The 18488-nt window shown below is 31.1% G+C and overlaps 1 protein-coding gene across 23 annotated transcripts in view; it reads left to right on the top strand.

The window, feature by feature from the left end:
- Window positions 1-18071, top strand: part of LOC148619535 (RNA binding protein fox-1 homolog 1-like) — a 43577-nt gene extending 25506 nt beyond the window's left edge. For 14 of the 23 annotated variants that reach the window (XM_088579539.1, XM_088579541.1, XM_088579538.1 and 11 more), the window contains 10 exons: window positions 2936-3091; window positions 4735-4788; window positions 8375-8467; window positions 11253-11316; window positions 12128-12151; window positions 12430-12586; window positions 12955-13015; window positions 13890-13993; window positions 14613-14682; window positions 15270-18071. In XM_088579539.1, the coding sequence (XP_088435665.1) occupies window positions 2936-3091; window positions 4735-4788; window positions 8375-8467; window positions 11253-11316; window positions 12128-12151; window positions 12430-12586; window positions 12955-13015; window positions 13890-13993; window positions 14613-14682; window positions 15270-15314 (828 nt within the window). In that variant the 3' untranslated portion in view covers window positions 15315-18071. The remainder of the gene's footprint in view (window positions 1-2935; window positions 3092-4734; window positions 4789-8374; window positions 8468-11252; window positions 11317-12127; window positions 12152-12429; window positions 12587-12954; window positions 13016-13889; window positions 13994-14612; window positions 14683-15269) is intronic. The other 9 variants (XM_088579540.1, XM_088579543.1, XM_088579554.1 and 6 more) reach the window with 1 other exon arrangement.
- The last annotated feature ends 417 nt before the right edge of the window (window positions 18072-18488 follow it).

The following is an 18488-nucleotide window of genomic DNA, read 5'->3' as shown; positions in this document are numbered from 1 at the left end:
TTATTTTTGATATTTTGTTTGAAATGTCATAGTAAACAGAAATTATCATGTGGTTTTTCATATAACCTGTGTTCTTATGAGATAAAAATTATATAGAATGCTCTGTAGATTTCAAAATTAAGGGAGATAACTCTGTAAATGACGCTGAAATACAATAGAATCTACTGGGTTTTCAAATGTAAATTATCTCCTAAGAGCAGGCAGATTTGAATGAATAATTACACATTCCATAGTATAGACCCATAAAACAACTTAATTACGAATATAAAAATATGTAGCCTTTTTTGGGGTGTATCACATTTTTCAGATTTTGCATGATTCTTACAAAGACAACTACTTAAAACCAATTTTGACTTGCTAGCTATTTTGTTTAATAACCATGTTTGTCAGTTAGTTAGTTACAAAGAAAAGATAAGATTGGTACATCTTGTATGTTCATCTGTTTTCAACAGTTCTGGCATATTCTATTTTCAGCTCAATTGGAGAAATCAGATAATGTCTGAAATTAGACTTTCGAATTAACCACTTCATGCTGGCATTTGTCTGTTTCTTACTGGTTGCATTATTCCAATATTTGCAGCACAATCTTTGCCTTCCAGAAATGTAATTTTCACTCCAATCTTTTGACAAGCACAAAATCCATTAAAGGGTATTTTCACTTCTCTAGAAATAAATATAATATTCTATTTTATAAAGGAAAGGTTACTGAAGTACTCTACATAACATTTGAAATAACTTCTCTTATGACAAATAACTACAGCACCATATATAATTTTCTTGCACTTCAACCCTGTATGTACCTTGTGGAAAGGTTGGAGACAGGCAGTTTATGTTTTATTTTAGTGGCTAGCTCCAGTTATGTTGGTGAAGGAATTGAGCTAAATGTTTTTTGCCATATTTTTTATAATGTATATGTAAACTAGAATATTAATCAGCATATAGATCCAACATTAATGTGTACTAATATAGATATAATTGCTAGAAGATTTAATTTGCATTTATGAATATTTGTATATTCTTTGAATTTTTGCTTGGAACATAGTGATAAGGGTTATATTTTTGATACAACTGATAAAAAAATAAATAAAATGTGCTTTAAAAAAGACATGCAAAAAAATCACAATAAAAAAAGACAAGTAATGCTTATGTCAAATCAGTTATATAAGCTTTAGTTTGTTCACTTCCTGCAACTTCTTTTTATGATGCTATTTGCTAGAATCCATCAGTATCGATTACTATCTTGTCAGTACCCTCATGTGTGTCATAACTGTATATCAAATTAATAATGCCTGCATGTGAAAAATACTTTTTTTTTTATTCATTCCAAACATGATAGAAAGTGATCTAGACCCATGAGAGTTGTAGCATCATATCTTTTATTGATAATTAGATAATTTTGTAGGGAAAGAGTCGGAAATGGAAAATTGAGCTATAGACCCTATAAATACTGTAATAAGTGTGAAGGCAGTCTATTTTGTCTGTTTTTGTATCGATTCATCATGGGTTATGTCCTTTCCTTTCAATATCAAGTCTGATTCTACAAAAAGCCATTGATTTAATGGAGTTTCAATGTTAGACTCCTAACAAGGTTCCTAAACATAAAGATTATCTGGACATTTGTATCACAGTTGGTGAATAGTTCGATGGTATTGTTCAGTGAAAATTTTGTGGAGGCAGCAAGTTCTGGAATTTCAGGCATATAGTTATTCAGATCTTTTTATTTTTAGTTTCGTCTTTTCAAATATAACACTATAACTTAGTACTTAAGGCTCAAAATGAGTCAGTAATGTTTTAAGGTTATTAGATGAAAAATTTTCCCAGTCTGAACTATAGCCATGTCCTTGTGTATTGACTCTGGACATTATGTAAACTGAGTCAATACAGAGTAGCATTATTTTGCTCTTACAGTTTTATATTACTTGGTACTTGTCTGTTCTGGCTGCAGTTTCATTAAGTTTTGATGACTTTCACCATTCTATCATTTTGGCAAGCAATCTTGTGTATGTAGAACTAGAAATTTCTATCAATTGCCCCTAGAGGAATTAGAAATTAGTCTATTTCAGCCGGACAGATTGAGCAGAAAGGTTAAACCATATATTTCATCATTGGAATCGATTTTCTATGAAAGCGAATTTTATCCTGAGGCCTATCTATTTGTAAATAAGTTGGGAAGATTTATGATCGTTAGTCCATTGTTCAAATTACCAAAGGAAATGAGAAATTGTGTGCTGCTGAAAAAATCTGGCAAGAAAAGATATAAAATCAGTACCAGTCTTGTATTAGGAGGAAATGTTAATCTGTAATACATAGTCATGGTTTGGGATTCTGAATTCTCCCCAATATTCTGTATGCTTCCCTTGAAAAAAAAAGATGGAGAAGTGGTGGGAAGACTGCAACCCACATCTCATTTTGTATAGCTGTTGTTTAAAAATTAAACACAATTTGCATTGTTTGGATGTAACCAGGCAAACCTTTCTTGATTATTGCTTGTTTAAAGTTTGGCATGGCTCTTAATCTTTAAGAATCAATTTCTCCCATCCTGGAAAGTATTGATGCCTTAAGGGCAAGAGTTATGCATTGGTCTAAATGTGGAATTCAGTTGTGAAAGCTCTGGAGTGACAGTTTCTCTTTAGTTCGGTTAGTCGATTAGATTTTAGAAAGTAGTGTGTAGATCATGTGAAAGAGTTGTTCTGTCTTGTAAACAAAAAACGCAGAAAAAATATCTTCAAGCATATGAAGAGTTATTTATTGACTACTTTACAAGCCCAGGAATGGGTCAATTACACTATGGCTTGACATGAATTTGAGGACCAGTGAAGTAAACAACACAATAACACCAAAAACTAAACACAAATCTTACACACTTGATATTTGTATTTCAACGTAGCAGAATATAACGAATCATTGTTTTGACTAGAATGTTTTTGTTTTTCAGCAAACAGATTTAGAGAGTGGGGAGGCAACATCCCCAGACTCAGCCGCCACAGCAACCTCTACAGCATCACAAAGTAGCAATGTTGGTCCAAAACGTCTTCATGTGTCAAATATCCCATTCAGATTCAGAGAAGCTGATTTGAAAAGTTTATTAGGGGTAGGTACATAAAATGGAGATAATTTGGGGTTAACCTGTTCTTCCCAACCCCATCATATTTTTTCAATCATCACTTACATCATATAGTCTCCACATTATGTAGACAGGTCAGAAACTTTCTTTTGTATTCCAGCCTTCAGGTTAAAATTCTTAATGCTTGACCAATGTGTAATTTGATATTGAAGAAAAGTACATATCTCACTCTGAAACTATCAAGTACATATCTTAAAACTGTCTGAATGAAAGCTAAGTTGAAACCAGTCAACCTTTTCATATAAATTTGAAACATCAAATTAAACACTTTTGAGGTCGTGATGTGAAAAACATTTATGATATTATATAAATACTCTTAGTTTTCCTCAAGGTTGTTTTTCTTGACTTTAGCAATGTGTTATGTTTTTTTCCCCTGACCTGAAGCAAGCTGTTTTGATGTGATTTTAATGTTCTTTAATGCATGACAGTTATGAAAATTTCTGATGTGTTTTGTCAGGTGGCTCATTAGTGAGAAAGTCTTACATTTATGATCACCCTCTGTTTAATAGAATTTTCATGTCTGGGTAAATTTAGAACTCTGCTCATTTGTGTAACATCCAAATTACCGCCATTATGTTCATAACCTTCAAAGTGTTCAATTTACCACCTTTTTGTGTTGGAGAAGAAAAGTGAAATGTGTAACTCAGAGACAATAATTGTAAAGCCTCACTAGCAGATGTTACTTAAGTATTGATTTTTCCACAACACAATTTTTCGTTATATGCCAAGGGCTAAAGTGCCTATTATGTACACTTTATCTTCTTGTCTCCAAAATAATAACGTACAATTTTCAAATTTTTACCCGTTGGGGATAACGCTTTCAGTTGTTCAGCTGAAATTTAAATGAGATTGTCAGAGCAAGTCCTGTTTAAATTATATCACATCCTATTTTTCCACAAAATCAATAGAGAAATTGATTATCTTGCCATGATGCTATCATGCACGTGGAAACCTTATCAATAATACGAAATGTAATTAGTTTGTCTTCGTGTTGATAATTGCTTTATTTGAGAAACTCTAAAAAAAAAAAAAATTGAAACTATTTTCTATTTTGTTTGTTTTGAATCAACCTTTGTCTGTATTTCCCACATCACAGTTTTTCTTTTAAGCGTGATTGGGCCTTGATTTCTTGTGTCATGGTATAATGATTTGCTTGTAATTCTCGATTTAGGAGAACGTCTTGTGCAATTATTTCTCTGATTAAGCAGTTTTCAGTATAGATTTTTTACTCCGTGTAGAAGACAACAAATTATTTGGTTAGTATAGATTTGATAAACATTTCACTGAAGTTTGAAGCCCTTGAGAGTACCTATTTGATGCAATGCTTTTCTTTTTGGTGTGTTGATCGAATCTCAATGTTGAATGTTTGATGAGAAATGTCAGGTTGAATCCTTGTTATCCCAAAACTTTCATGATGAAGAAACATCTCTCCAGTATGTTTAGGCACTATACTGAAATGAGAGACAATTTTTAAAATAGAACATAAATATTCCCTTGAAGTTTTGTCCAATATGTAATTCTAGTGCAGCAAAGGCTACATGACACCCACTTCAGTGTGTCTAATTTGTTGTTAACAACAATAATGATACATGTATTTCTCTTTTTTCCAGCAATTTGGTAAAATCATAGATGTAGAAATCATTTTCAACGAGAGAGGATCCAAGGTAAGAAATTCTATAAGCTGAAGGAATCATCATATTGAATTTAATACAATGCACAAAGTTTTCAAAATTAGAAAATTTCTATATTGTCAGATAGTTGAATTTACGTAATTGAGGTTTGTATCAACCATAATGAAGAGAACATTGATTACAAATTGATTTATGATTTGTTACTTGTAATTTAATCTAAAACATGAAATATTGTTCCAATATTTGTTATAAAGTTGTTCAACTATGATGATTCATCTCACAAATCTAGTGATTCTATACTTTATGATCTAATTGTATTGTAGTTGAAGATGCATATCACCATTTCCTGCCCTCTCAAAGAATGATATTAATGGGAAATACTCAGGGATTATTGGCATTGTGCATCCATACAATAACATGCTATAATTGTAGCATTCGTAGCTTATTGATTGAAAAATATCAATATTTCCTTTTTTATTGAAGTATCTTGTAAAACATTTTTGTGTCTGAATAAGGGTTTGGTTACAATATAATTCAATAGTTCAGATTCCTTTGTGATGGCAGGAAATTGTTTTACACTTGAGGGTTAGCTATATTGTGTCTTGTTTACATTTTTTTTTGTTTGAAAATTGAACATACAATGTAATTGGATTATTTTTGCAATTCTCTTTGAGTGAATTTGCTGTTTTAAAACTCTAATAAACTCAATTTAGCTAATCCTTTAAGACAACTTACATATAGCATAGAACAGTTTTTTTTTGTATAAAGAAAAGCACATTTTGGCATTAAACAAAAATACACAAAGAATTTAATGAAGCAAACTTAAAAGATACATGCTCTCCAGGAAAAAAAGCATTTTTAAAAAATGTGTTAACTCAGCAAAACATAAGCTTACAAAATTGTCAACTGTAGCAAGACTGATTTTTACCTTTGAACATTGTTACTCTAATGCAGTATCCGTAAAGGGCAGGTAACTCAGTACACTGCATGCCTCTCCGTATTCCAGAAACATATCCTCTGGTCATCGCTTTCCTATGTATGTCTGCGTTAAATGTAGAGTTGTCTAGAGTTTTAGCTTATTTAGAGAGGGTTTTCAGGTGTATTTTTGAATGATAATATGATCGGGTTAAAGAATACTAACAGATGTTAACTTGTTATTTGTTATCTCTAGCTGTTATTTTCTGCCTTGTTTCTCCCAGATGGAACTTTGGTCTTTTCCCTTTACAATTTGGCAATACCATTTTGACCTAGGATTATTTGAACAGTTTTAATTTTATTTATATTATTCAGTGCAAAACTACAAGTGCACTCAATTCATTTTTCTTTTTCTTCATGGTAGGTTAAATTTTGACACAAAAAATCTTGGTGTATTACATGAAGTTCGTGCTGAATTAGATTTCTTTCTTTTCAATTTTTTTCTTTTTACTGCAGAATTGATAAATGAGGTTGTTTGACTTATTCTTTTGGCATGGGGACCATAACTAATGAATTGTTTCTGTTTATTGGGATTTTTTATTTACAAATTTTTTTAAAAATTGGATACAATTGTATACCTGTGACTAATACTATTTTGGTTACCATAACTGGTGTTTCATCATGCAGAAAAGATATTGTAATTATGATATACACTTCATGTCTGTTGGTGATGTTTCAGTAGCAATACAATATAGACATAAAATCTATACAGTCTGTCACATTACACTAAAACTCAGAAGCTGTCACATCCAAATGAAATTACCGGAAACATATTTAAGAAAAAAAAAACATTACTTAAACGCGTCAAGAATTTGATTTTGATATGCATCTTCAAAATATGTACTTGTAAAATGAGATGACAGATTATTTAATGTCTTGAAAAAATGTTTGTGAAAAAAAGGTTCTGCCTTATTCTGATTCTCAATTCAAAAATACTTTTAAACTTTGACCTTTTCATAATGCCATGTCTGTCATTTTATTTTATAAATATATCATGTCAATGTTCTGTTACAATATTTCAAAGTACTTGTTTGAATAGCTTGAAGGACTTTCATTTTTTAGCAGAAGAAGTAATGAATTTTTTTTTTTGTTAAAAACTACAGCCCTTCAGCTATTTACAAACAGTTGTGAAAATTGCCAGATTATTTCTCTAGTTCTGTATCATTAAACAAGATATGAGTTTTCTCTAAAAAAGTAGAATATTGTCTGAGTAAAAATTGCAGTTAAATGTAGAATAATGCCTTTGGCAGGACAAAAAGAAGCAGGGAATTCTTGACTTGCATCCAAAATATTAACAGATCTAATGTTTTAGGTAGCCATTTTGTATCAAAACGACTGTTTTATCAGAAATAAGAGAGGATGTTAAGAAATTCTGGCAGTTTTTTCACAGCTTTTTGATATGAAGTTAATCTACTGTTGTGATATGGTTTTGGCAGATTTACAATCATACTGTGCCTTATGATAAACAAAATTCTTTTGTGTTATCAACTAGACAGAAATAGTTACAGGGTTGAAAACATCCAAATTAAATTCTTTTGATCTTCAATATTTACCATGCAGTTTAATTCTTCTAATAACTATGTTTCATCATGCTATCAAGATGGCAAATTGAATCATCTTGTACAATGGAACTCATTCTTCTTCCAAGTCTTGTAATAACAGACAATCAATTAGGTCATTTGGAACTGTTATTTTTTCTCACTTTTTAATGAGATCCATCAGGCCGTAGTGACAGGACAACAAAATAATGTCTAAATTGATGATTTAAGTCGTAGTCTATAAAAATCAGACAGCATGTCTAAAACCCACCACATTCACTTTTATTTCTTGTTAAGACACAGCTATAGACCTCTGAAACAGTTGTAGTTTTTCATTTGGGCGTTGCGCTTTTGAGATAAAATTTATATATATTGTACATGAGATTAGCATCTTGCAAGAGTTATTGTTCTTGATTGGTGTTGCTGGGAAGTTAAACTGCAGTTTTCTCAAAAGTACAGATCTAAATACAGAAAAGACTTGTCACATAAAAATATAGCAAATGTAGACTGAATAGGCATCGTTTGTTCTGTGGATTTTTCTACACCATGAATTACATTTACCATAGGCAGTATCTGAATTTTATATGGACTGGTACTTAAAACAGTAAATTGAACTCTGTTCATTGCTTATTGGTATCCATTACTAGAGATAGAAAGTAAAATTTCCTGTGCCTCAGAAAACAACCTTCTTGGTGGTAGTAAAAGTTCAACATTTTGTAAACACTGCTGCTAAGGAACTGTTGATTGTCACTTTGCTAAAACCTATCATATTATAAAAAATGATTGTTGATACACTACAAAAATTTACATATACATGATTTATCTTTTTTATATGTTTATATTTATGTTCACTGTAAACTTTATCAAATGGTGTCGTCCGCTTTCGCGGCATGACAGCATGTCGAAGCTTTGTAGAAAGTTGAGCATGTCCCTCCTGGACATTTAAAGTGGACTATTATTGAATATTATTCAAATCATGCATGTTTTTTTTTTTATTATTATGACAAAAAATGACAATTATGATACATGTTTTTTTATTGATGCCATAAGAAATATGTTGTTTTGCACGAATTAATGCATGCTCCTTATTTTCCTCATGCATGTAGGGATTCGGTTTTGTAACTTTCGAAAATAGTGCAGAGGCAGACAGAGCACGAGAGAAAATGAACGGCACGGTGGTTGAGGGAAGAAAGATTGAGGTGCATGTCCAAAGTCCAATTTGTGGTAGCACAACACCAACTGCTAAGTCTTATACAAGTTTTTTTAATTATTGTTCAGTATAAAGAAATGCCCGTACTTGATATTTACATATTTTGATCTTGTGAGTACTTTTGGAATCTCTTTCATTCTGCAGCCTGTTTTTTTTTTATTAACTTATGATTGGTCATTCTTCCTGCATGAGTCATTTAAACCTTATCTCTTGCATATAAGATTATTCAATGAAAATTTCTCACACATTCATACAGACTTACTGTTTGAAAAGTGGCTAGCAAACCAGAGAAATTTGAACTTACTTTAAACCGAAATTTTCCATGCAAGAAAATTACTCATGGTTGATGAACTTCTGAATTTTGGCTGTCAGAATGCTGGAGATTTTATATTTCTGTTCTCCTATATCTAAAAATGTGGAAATGAATGATTTCTTTGTATCGTATCACCCAAGCAGTGTTTTTTAATTCGTTGCATTTTGGCAAGGAACGTTTAGCTGCAATATACTCTCTATACAAATCACAGAGTGTGTAATTCTATTTATCTATTTTAAGTTGGGTTTGATGCCTCCTATGTTCTTTGTTACGTTTGTATGTTAGCTATAGTAAGTGGACTGAATTCACATGGCATTTCTCTATGCTGTTATGTATTTATTTTATTACTTATATCATTAATTCCCTTACAAAACCAAAAACAAATCTTAAAAAAGTTTTTTTTAATATCTTGTTAGCAGACCAATGATAAAGATTGGGTGTTCCCTAGTTTAGGGCGGTAGGTAGGTGAACACCAATATTTCTCATGCAGTAAAAGAAATACTGGGAATTCCTGTAAATGTACCAGTATGATTGTATTCATGTATCCAAGTAGAGAATTTGCCTATGCTAAGAAAATTAAAGGGTGTTAAGATTTTTTGCTTAAACAGTTATTGGAACTTTTTGTATGTGTAGCAATTTAAATTAACAGTTCTTGTTGATAAAATTTTAATTTCGTCCAGTTTGGCTTTTAAACTTCCTATTAAATGCATGGTTAATACTCTTAGTAGAAATGGAAGATTTAAAAAAAAATATATATATTAGTCCATATGTATATGAAATTACCTGTTATTAGGAATTCATCTCAAATTTGTCTACTGGTACATTTACAGTTTAGTTTGGAGGGTGAAATTAAAATACTACTCAAATATTAAAATACATCTGATACCTACAAAAAACCTGAAACACAGATTGTAGAATTTTAACAATCACATAGAATTGTAACATGTTAATTAAAAAAAAAATACTAGTTTATCTTACAAAATTTAATAGAAGGTTACAACAAGTATGTTTTGTATTTGGAAAGGAGTCTCTTTAAATACTTTCTGTCCATATTTAGAACAAAGATCATGTCCTTTTTGTGAAAAACAATCATGTTGAGTTGCCTTTTGAAATTGGACCCTAGTTAATTAAATTTTTATTGCAATGAAATAAATGAAACTTGTTTTTATTGTTAAAATTCTACATTAAAAAATGATGTTTTCCTGTAGCATTGTTGAATATCATATAGCAAATGAAAAATCGATTATTAATATTAGAAAATTGTTATATGGCTTTTGCATATCAGAACATCTGGATGTATTTGATCTTTAGGGAAATTACAGAGCTATTATCTTAATTAAGTCAACAGAGTCATTTATTATTCAAAATCTTTCTGATAAAGTAACTGAATCAGATCAACAGTAAAAATTCTACCATTAGACAGATATCTTACTTCCCACTTTCTGTAATTTTCAGAAATTTGGCTTTGAACCCCAATGGCAATCATAACCAATTTTGTATCTATAATCTTTGTTACTTCTGAAATGCCAGGTGTTTTGGTATCTGATATGATTTGCCAAACATTTTATGAACCTGAAACTGCTGTTTTGTTATAAGTTTAGTTCCATTTAATGTCTAATTCTTTTAGGGAAAACAGTAATTCTTCAATATTTGCTATTGATTATCTTATGTAACCATTTAAAGAATTTAGTAATTCAAGGGGCTTAAATTCATTTTGTTAGTTAGAATTTTTCAACTTATACTTCAAAACAGCATTTTCAAATGGTTGGATTTATGTGAATTTGTTTAGTAACTATTTTGTGTGTGAATTACATCTTTGGCTGTTCTGTATATATTTCTCCAGTCCTTCCACTTTTCATAGTAAGAATAAATTTTCGATGCAATTGAGTACTGTAAGGAATGTTTTTCATGAAAAAAAAAATCAATTTCTAAGCTGTAAGCAATATTGAGCTAAAAAATGATATTTTTTAATTTATACCTATACAGATAAGTCTTAGGTCATTGTTGGTGGACAAATCATTCAATATTATTCTTTAGGGATAATTTCGATTTCAATTACTTATTGTTTTCTTTTCATACCTACCCTAATCTTCTAGTGTAAGCAATATTTTATTGAGGTAGAAGACTTTAAATCAATTTAAAGAGATTTAAGTTCAAATTTGTTTAAGGATTACAGAATAGCCAAGACAATCTCCCTATCAATCAAGGCTTAAGTCTTTTTAACATGAAAATAGACATTTAAGTGATCTCTTTTGGGTCTTTTTACCTGTTAAATTGATCAGATAAGTCAATTTTGTGATAAATAGTCTGGCTTTACAAACAAGCCAAGTGAAATTAAAGAGATGTATTGAAACTCAGTAAGGAAAGATAGGGAGATGTTCACACCATTAGTATGATACTTTTGTATGCTTGTCAGTATAATCCTTCCTGCTTTCTAAATTGTTGCCATTTTATAAATTAGGTAAACAATGCCACTGCCCGAGTCTTGACCAAAAAATCAGTTGCGGCACCCACAATCCCGAATGGTAAGATACCCATACAAGATACACTGTCGTCAAAACTTTGGGCCTTAGAACCATTGTAATGGCTTGGGAGTTCTGCATTCTCATCCTAAATCAATTCTTTTGGAACTTCAAATGTAAAAAAATATGAATAGCAGTTCAAAACTTTTGTACATTTGGTCTGTTATTTTACTTCAAAATGTTATTAAATTATGATTTTTAGGCAAATGATAGTGATAAACTTCCAAATAAAGGCCCAAAGTATAGGTTCCTCTTGCAGTATGCAGTTAAGCAACAATTTTAATCTGTTTTATTCAAATTGCAGGAAGTTTTCTCTTAGAGAATAGATAAAATACCGCCATGTGTGAATGTCAGCCATATTATTTTTATTTCTCTTATTTACCATTGTAAAATGTCGCTGTAATTGCATGCTGCATTATGGAGTAATTTTTAGCCTTGGATTTTTCTATTATGCTGGTACAATGCGAGACAAAAATTACAACGCAACAGGCATGGGTTGGGAATGACAAATATTAATGTGGGAACAATCTCAAATAACAGGCATGTTTGGATAAGAGGGAGATAACTCAACAATGTCTAAATTGCATCCACAGGATTTTGCATTTGTCTTCCCCAGTCGGCATCATGCAAAGAAATAGACTAACGGTTGAACAAAACAATGCATTGGGAATGATTCCTTTTAATTTAAATCTTTGTGTTTGGCAGTCAAACGCTCCCAGTATGTTTTCGTGTAGTTTTTGTGCAGTACTGTAGGCGGTTTTATGAACAACCCATATGTGCCTCATTTTCTTACAAAATAAAATTCTCCTTGTAGAACTTGCTACCACTTCCTTTAACTGTAAGTGTTTTGGTGTCTGTAGTTCAAAACTTTTAATTTTATCATCTTTTTTGACTGTTGCCTGTTCAGTATGTTTAAACATGTTGCAAATTGCAGCATTTTGTCTGATACTGTGTAATGCCTGAATCTAAATAGACAGTCTCTTGCATAGATGTCATAAATCTGCATATTGTATCTCTTACACATAAAATGCACATACAAATATTAGCATGCTCAGTTGTTTTTATGTGTTTTTTATTTCACCATCCTTAGTTTCATGCTTGTGAACCAATTTTCAGCTGCTGCACTCAGAGGAGTAGCATTAACAAGGGGACGAGCTGCTGCAGCCATTGCTGCCAACAGAGGTGTTTACAGTGCTGCTGCTCTTGCCGCAGCAGCAGCTGTACGACATCCAACACCATTAGCTACAGCCGCCACAGCTTTGCCATATGCTGCGTAAGTTTTATCCTGCGAGAATAAGGGTCACAAAGAGTATTGTAGTATATTTAATTTTTAGTACACTTGCTGGATTAAAGGCTGTTGACTCATGATTGAGCAGGAGACAAGTAAATTCCTTGTCAAATATTTTTGCCAACTTCAAAAAACTTTCCTCTTAGCAGTTATCAATATATCCTAGTATTATAGTGCCTCTTTTACATATTCATGAATTTATCTTTTATATGATTAACCTGAGTTACAGAAAGAAGCTGTGAAGTTTAGTTATTCAATTATAAAACAAAAAGATAATTGGTGGAAATGATTAGTGTAGATAATTTTTATTATCTATTAGCAAATTAAACAAATTTTATTTATTTTCATTGCAGAGGAATTATTCAAGATCCCTACTTAGCAGCAACGTATGCAGCAGCTGATAGAGGTTACCAGGTCTGTTACATTTCCCCCTTCCTATAATTTAAAATTGTCTGTAAAATCATGAATACATGACTCACCTAAATGTATTTAAAAAAATCAGAAGAAATACATTTTTGGTTACCCTAATGTTTATTTTATGGCAGTATCTATCATATCTTCAGAAAAATATTTATCTTGGAACATTTGACCCAGCTGTTGTGCTAATGGATAGAAATAAATAATATCAAGATATGATCTCTTAATCATCATCCATGTCAACCAAGTGATGATAAATATATATTTTGAAATGCTCCAGGTTATATTCCAGTAATTTTGACAAAATGCCAAAAAGAAAGTTTTCAAAAATGTAATTAATTAGGTTAATTGGGTTAAATTATGAAGGAGTTTGTTTTTTCATTGTCTTTCCCCTTTTCTTTGCATAAGCATTTGTCTATTGATCTTGTAGTTATTTCAGAGCCTTAGCATTTTATAAGTTATGAAACTTTAATGTAGTTCTGAAGGTCACAAGTTGAAAATTGATTGTATATGGAATGATGAATTCTGAATGACCCTTTATTTATTAACAGACCATATTGTGTAATTCAGCATTTGCTTACATTGATGATATTATGAATATTTTATGCCAAAATGACAACTGATCAGTAATATTTACTTGAATATGTTCATTCTTTAATTTGTATGGTACATGTACAGTGTATGTTAAACTTGAGTGTACTTCTTGCACTTTATTATGTAAATTCTTGTGCAATGACATTAGTATTTGATAGTAAATGAAAATCTCTGCTGTTTCAAGCTGCTCAACAAATGATAAATGCAGAGACAAAAGGCTTAGAGCAGTGTTAAGGGTGATTTTTTACCAGATTAATTGAGTCTTGTATTTTTTCAGTTGGTTGCATCACAGCCATACCCAACAGCTGGCACTAGGGTGGCCATTCCAGCAGTAGCTACAGCTCAAATGGTTGCTGGGACATACACAGCTGGTTCATTACCGTAAGTGTTTCTCATTGTCATATTGTTTACAATAAGTTTCTGCCCACTTGCCTTCCTGAGTAAAATAAGATAAAACATCCTCTTGAATTATAAAAATAGAATTATAACATAATAATATAATAACATTATTAGACAAGCTTGGATGAATTAAAAATAATTTAAACATATTTTGCTTTGCAAATTTCTGCTAAAGAATTACTACATAACAGTATACTGCTGCTACTATTCCTCTGTCCCAGATATTTTGTTGTAAACAATTTATATTTGTAAATGATGTTCATTTTCAAGAAAGTAACAAGGTTGCAATTCATCTTCCTTAGAGGCTGCTTTTTAACTTTTTCAATAATCAGTGGTTTTAGTATTGTATTATTATGTGGAGTTATGACTTTTTCCACCTCTTTTTTTAATACCATAATACCACTAGGCAAGGATTAGGGGTGGGGTACATGTAGATGTGTTACTTTTTTTCTGATTCTCTTTAGTTTTTTACAAATTTTGACTGCAAATTATGCGGTTGTATCTCCCGATAGCACTTTTGCTGAAAATTACAAAATTCATGATGTGGATTGACATTAAGTAGCATAAGCAGGTCTTTACAATTAATTTTATTTATTTTTAGTGGTTTGACGGGCAGGGAATACACAGATCCATATTTAGGACATAGTATTGGACCAGTTGCTGGTTATGGGGTAAGAAAATGAAGTATGACATAAGGGAAATAACTCAAGTTCAATATTTAGCTTTTTTTCCATTATAAAAAAAATGTTGTGTTATGTTTGATGAAGCTTAACCTCTTTTAAATTGTATTATGAAATAATACTTGTGAAAAATTTTCTTAAAAGTTGAAGATGGATTTCATTGCAGTTTAGCTCTGAAATTCCTTAGATTAGTTTGGTTTCTTGGAATCGTTAAAAAATAAGCTTTGGTACATGAGTAGAATTGTAAATACCCTCTACGAAAGGTGATAGTGCTACATAATAGATTAGAAATGATTAAAACTGACTTCATGGTTTATGTTCGTGAAAGTAAAATCACTGTAAGATTAAATATATGAAACTAGCTATGAAATTACAATGAAATATGTAAATAAAACTCTAAAAATTTGGAAACCTGTCTAAACCAGACACTTTTGAAAGTCTATATCAGTTTAAATGTATTTTGAACCTTAGTAAACCAAACGCCTGTCTAAGGCAAACCTATTTTAAAGTACCAAAGAAAGTTTGGTTTAATAGGTTTTACTGTATAACATCTATACAACCCACTATTTATTTCACAGGCAACAGTGTACAGGGGAGCCTATCAAAGATTTGCTCCATACTGATAAGGCTCGACGTGAGGCAGAAGATTCTGTGGTGATTTTCCTAACAGTATTGGACAGCTTTTATACTGAAAAGTGCAATGCTATATATTTCAGTGCTGAATTGGTGCTTTCTGTTTAAATTATTTATTGTAGAGCACTGTTGAGATTTGTCATACGCTGCCATTGTTTAAAACTTCACCTTTGAAAAATCGTCATTGAGATTCTAGGAATACATTTTAAATGGGAGTTCTGACAATTTATTAGAACTTTTTTTTTAAGCCTGTAATTTTCTAAATTGAATCCTTAACAGGAACCTAATTATGATTAATTTCTCTCTCAAATTTTGAGATGGAGTTATTTAAATAGTTCAAAAAATAAAATATCTCAGTACTTGATAATTAAGAGATAATTGTATTTGGAGTCTTCAGTCATGGATTCGATGGTCACAAATTGAGTTTACTGGCAATGTGTCAGCATAACCTGTAAACGTTTATTTGCAACCATCAAATTAATATTTATGACAACAAATCCTCAAATATAATTCAGTTCAATTGATGAGTATGTTTAAAAATAGCAGCTATAAATTTTTCGAATACTGTCTACTAGTGGAATTGATGTTCTCAAATGAAATTTGACATAATGAGGAATGTTGCATTCAAATTTGAGTTAGTTGGTATTGATTTAAAAGACCGATATTAATTGAAGTTAATTGATGAAATGTTTAATCCCTATAAAAAATCAAACCAGATTCCCATATGGATGTTTTCATAAGAATCTCTAAGAGTATGGCTATACCACAGAATGGTGAGTCATAATGGTACTGTATAAATACTCATGTATGGAGCTTTATATTGAACAAAAGTCTAGTCAAATGTTACTGTTACCTCGTTACCTGGTGTTTCAGTTCTCCGCTATTTCTCGTTGCAGTCTAGTCTGTATTATATAGAGTCATAGTAGAAGATTATTGCGATTCAGACATTTACATTTTGTAAAGTTATTCTCCACATGGATTCATTCATCCAACTTCACATCAATTTTTACATTTTCATTCAGTTTTTTTTGCTTAATGTTCATTTTTGAAAGTTAGTCACTTTTTTTTTGCTTCAGTCATTTTGATGACTTTTACTGCTTTTAAAACCACAATATTATTTCTCATTTTACACAAGGAGGAATATATATCATTCATGTATATATATTTGAAATAGTGGAGGACTAAAACACAGGCAGCTCACTGATAAGCTAGCCATAAGATAAAAATGTATCAAATGATATAGAGCAGTCTTCCTTTGAGGTGTTAATTAAAAATCTTGAATTACGGTTATAGCTTAAAGATTTAAGCAAAAGATGTAGCCACCAAAGTTTTGTTAACTGACTAGGTCATTGATACTGTATACAAAGGAATGAAACTTGTTATCTCAGAAGCTGAAAAGATACATCTTTTTTAGGGGCTGCACAGATATATGTACAGTGTGAATTGATTAGAAATTATGGGGGGAAATGTTTGGTGTTCCTTTGTTTCAGTCAGCCTTTTTCAGTTAGCAAATAATTTCATGAAAAGTCACTGGTAGAAGTCGGTCTTACACAGATCAGTTAGGTGCTTTATTTTACCATATTTATTGTGCAATTGATTTTTTTTTATGTTGTTTCTTTTTCATTTAAAATGATTTTTGTTTACAGCTCTTTTTGTTAGTAGTTCTAACTTTTGAGTGACACAAGATTAAGAAGAATTGTATTGTCATGATAGGGGTGTATCATTATATTCATATTGTTGAAGAATTAATTCATCAATTCTTCTTTTAGTGTGAAAGTATTTTGTGGTGTGTAAGTTGTGAGTGAATGTCTCTTCAAGATGTAAGATTTGTTAATCTGTGATGTCTGAGTATTACTTTGAGTGGATAACTAGTCTCTATTGTTCGTTAAACATCATAATTTAAACTTGTTCAATTTAAAAGTTATTTGAAATGTTAATCAACTTGCCAAAATGCTCTTGCCCATTTTATTACCTTTTTTTGTGTCATAGTTCACCATCTTCTGAAATTATATTGTTGCTAGTGTTCTGTAGACTGATGACATACATTTTGGAAGATGGCTGTTCATGAATCTCCCAGGGTTCAGGAAGTGCTACTAAGGGTCCATAACTCTTCCAGTTGAAATATAAAAAAAAATTGTTCTTCCATCATGAATGATAGTTGTTGTTTCAGTTTTCTTGTATAATTTTTTTCTGTAAAAATTGGGTTATAATTGCAATTTAAGAAAAGAAATGAAAATGAAAATATGGTACTTGTAGGGAGAATTCTCAGGGAAGCATAGGCCATTTCGTATAAATTGATATTTCCTTTTTTTTATTTTTGGCTTTTTTTTCCATTTTGGCATAATAGAAAATGCAGTGCAATACTTTTATTAAACCTGCAAAGTTACTTCAACTCTATAATATTAATCTGCATCTGTGGAACTTTGACCATAGATGTTTTTTCATCTAGAGACAATGAATTATTCCCCTTGTCAGCATTTCTTGTCTAAAACCTATTTCCCTGATCTGATATTATTTTATTGCAATCTCTGTTTTTTTTTTGGGATGATATTTTATGTGTATGTACTTCCAATTACCTGATGTTGTTGGACTTTATTTTTTACATATGTTGTTTATAGATACACAACAAGGTCACTTGACTCTTGGAGGTATTGTTCAAATTTTTATTGATAATCAAAATATTATCAGCAAAATGTCAAAATACAGCAAAATTTTTAACGTAAATAAACTGTTGAGTTGTTCATTAATCCTTTACCCTGTTTACACGCAAAAATGACCCCTAATGACGCAAACTTGTAAATAAAACAAAACACCATTCACCACGCAAAACATGTTAAGTGCTAGTTAGCAACCCCCATATTTAGTATATTCTTATGTGTGAATGTATGTCGCTTTGTACCTAATTTTGTTATGTCCTTTATGATAGCCTAATCTTTCTTGATCTGTTTTAACTTTTGCAATGTAGAAGCAGAAGCAATGTGCTGCTTCTTGTTTACTGACAGGCATGCTCTGTGGGCATGATGGGAATTGAGCATGAATAAAGGAATGATTTCAGTGAGATTTAATAAGCATGTTATTATGAATGTATGATTGTGCTTTTCTCCCTGTACCCAAGAACTATCTCTGGCATGAACATTCTTTTAACTTAACCTTTGCATATAGAT

This window comes from Perna viridis, chromosome 4, assembly GCF_037379345.1.
Source record: "Perna viridis isolate PV_CMFRI_1.1 ecotype Kerala chromosome 4, ASM3737934v1, whole genome shotgun sequence".
Lineage (NCBI taxonomy): Eukaryota > Metazoa > Mollusca > Bivalvia > Mytilida > Mytilidae > Perna > Perna viridis.
This window is presented reverse-complemented; position numbering and strand designations above follow the sequence as displayed.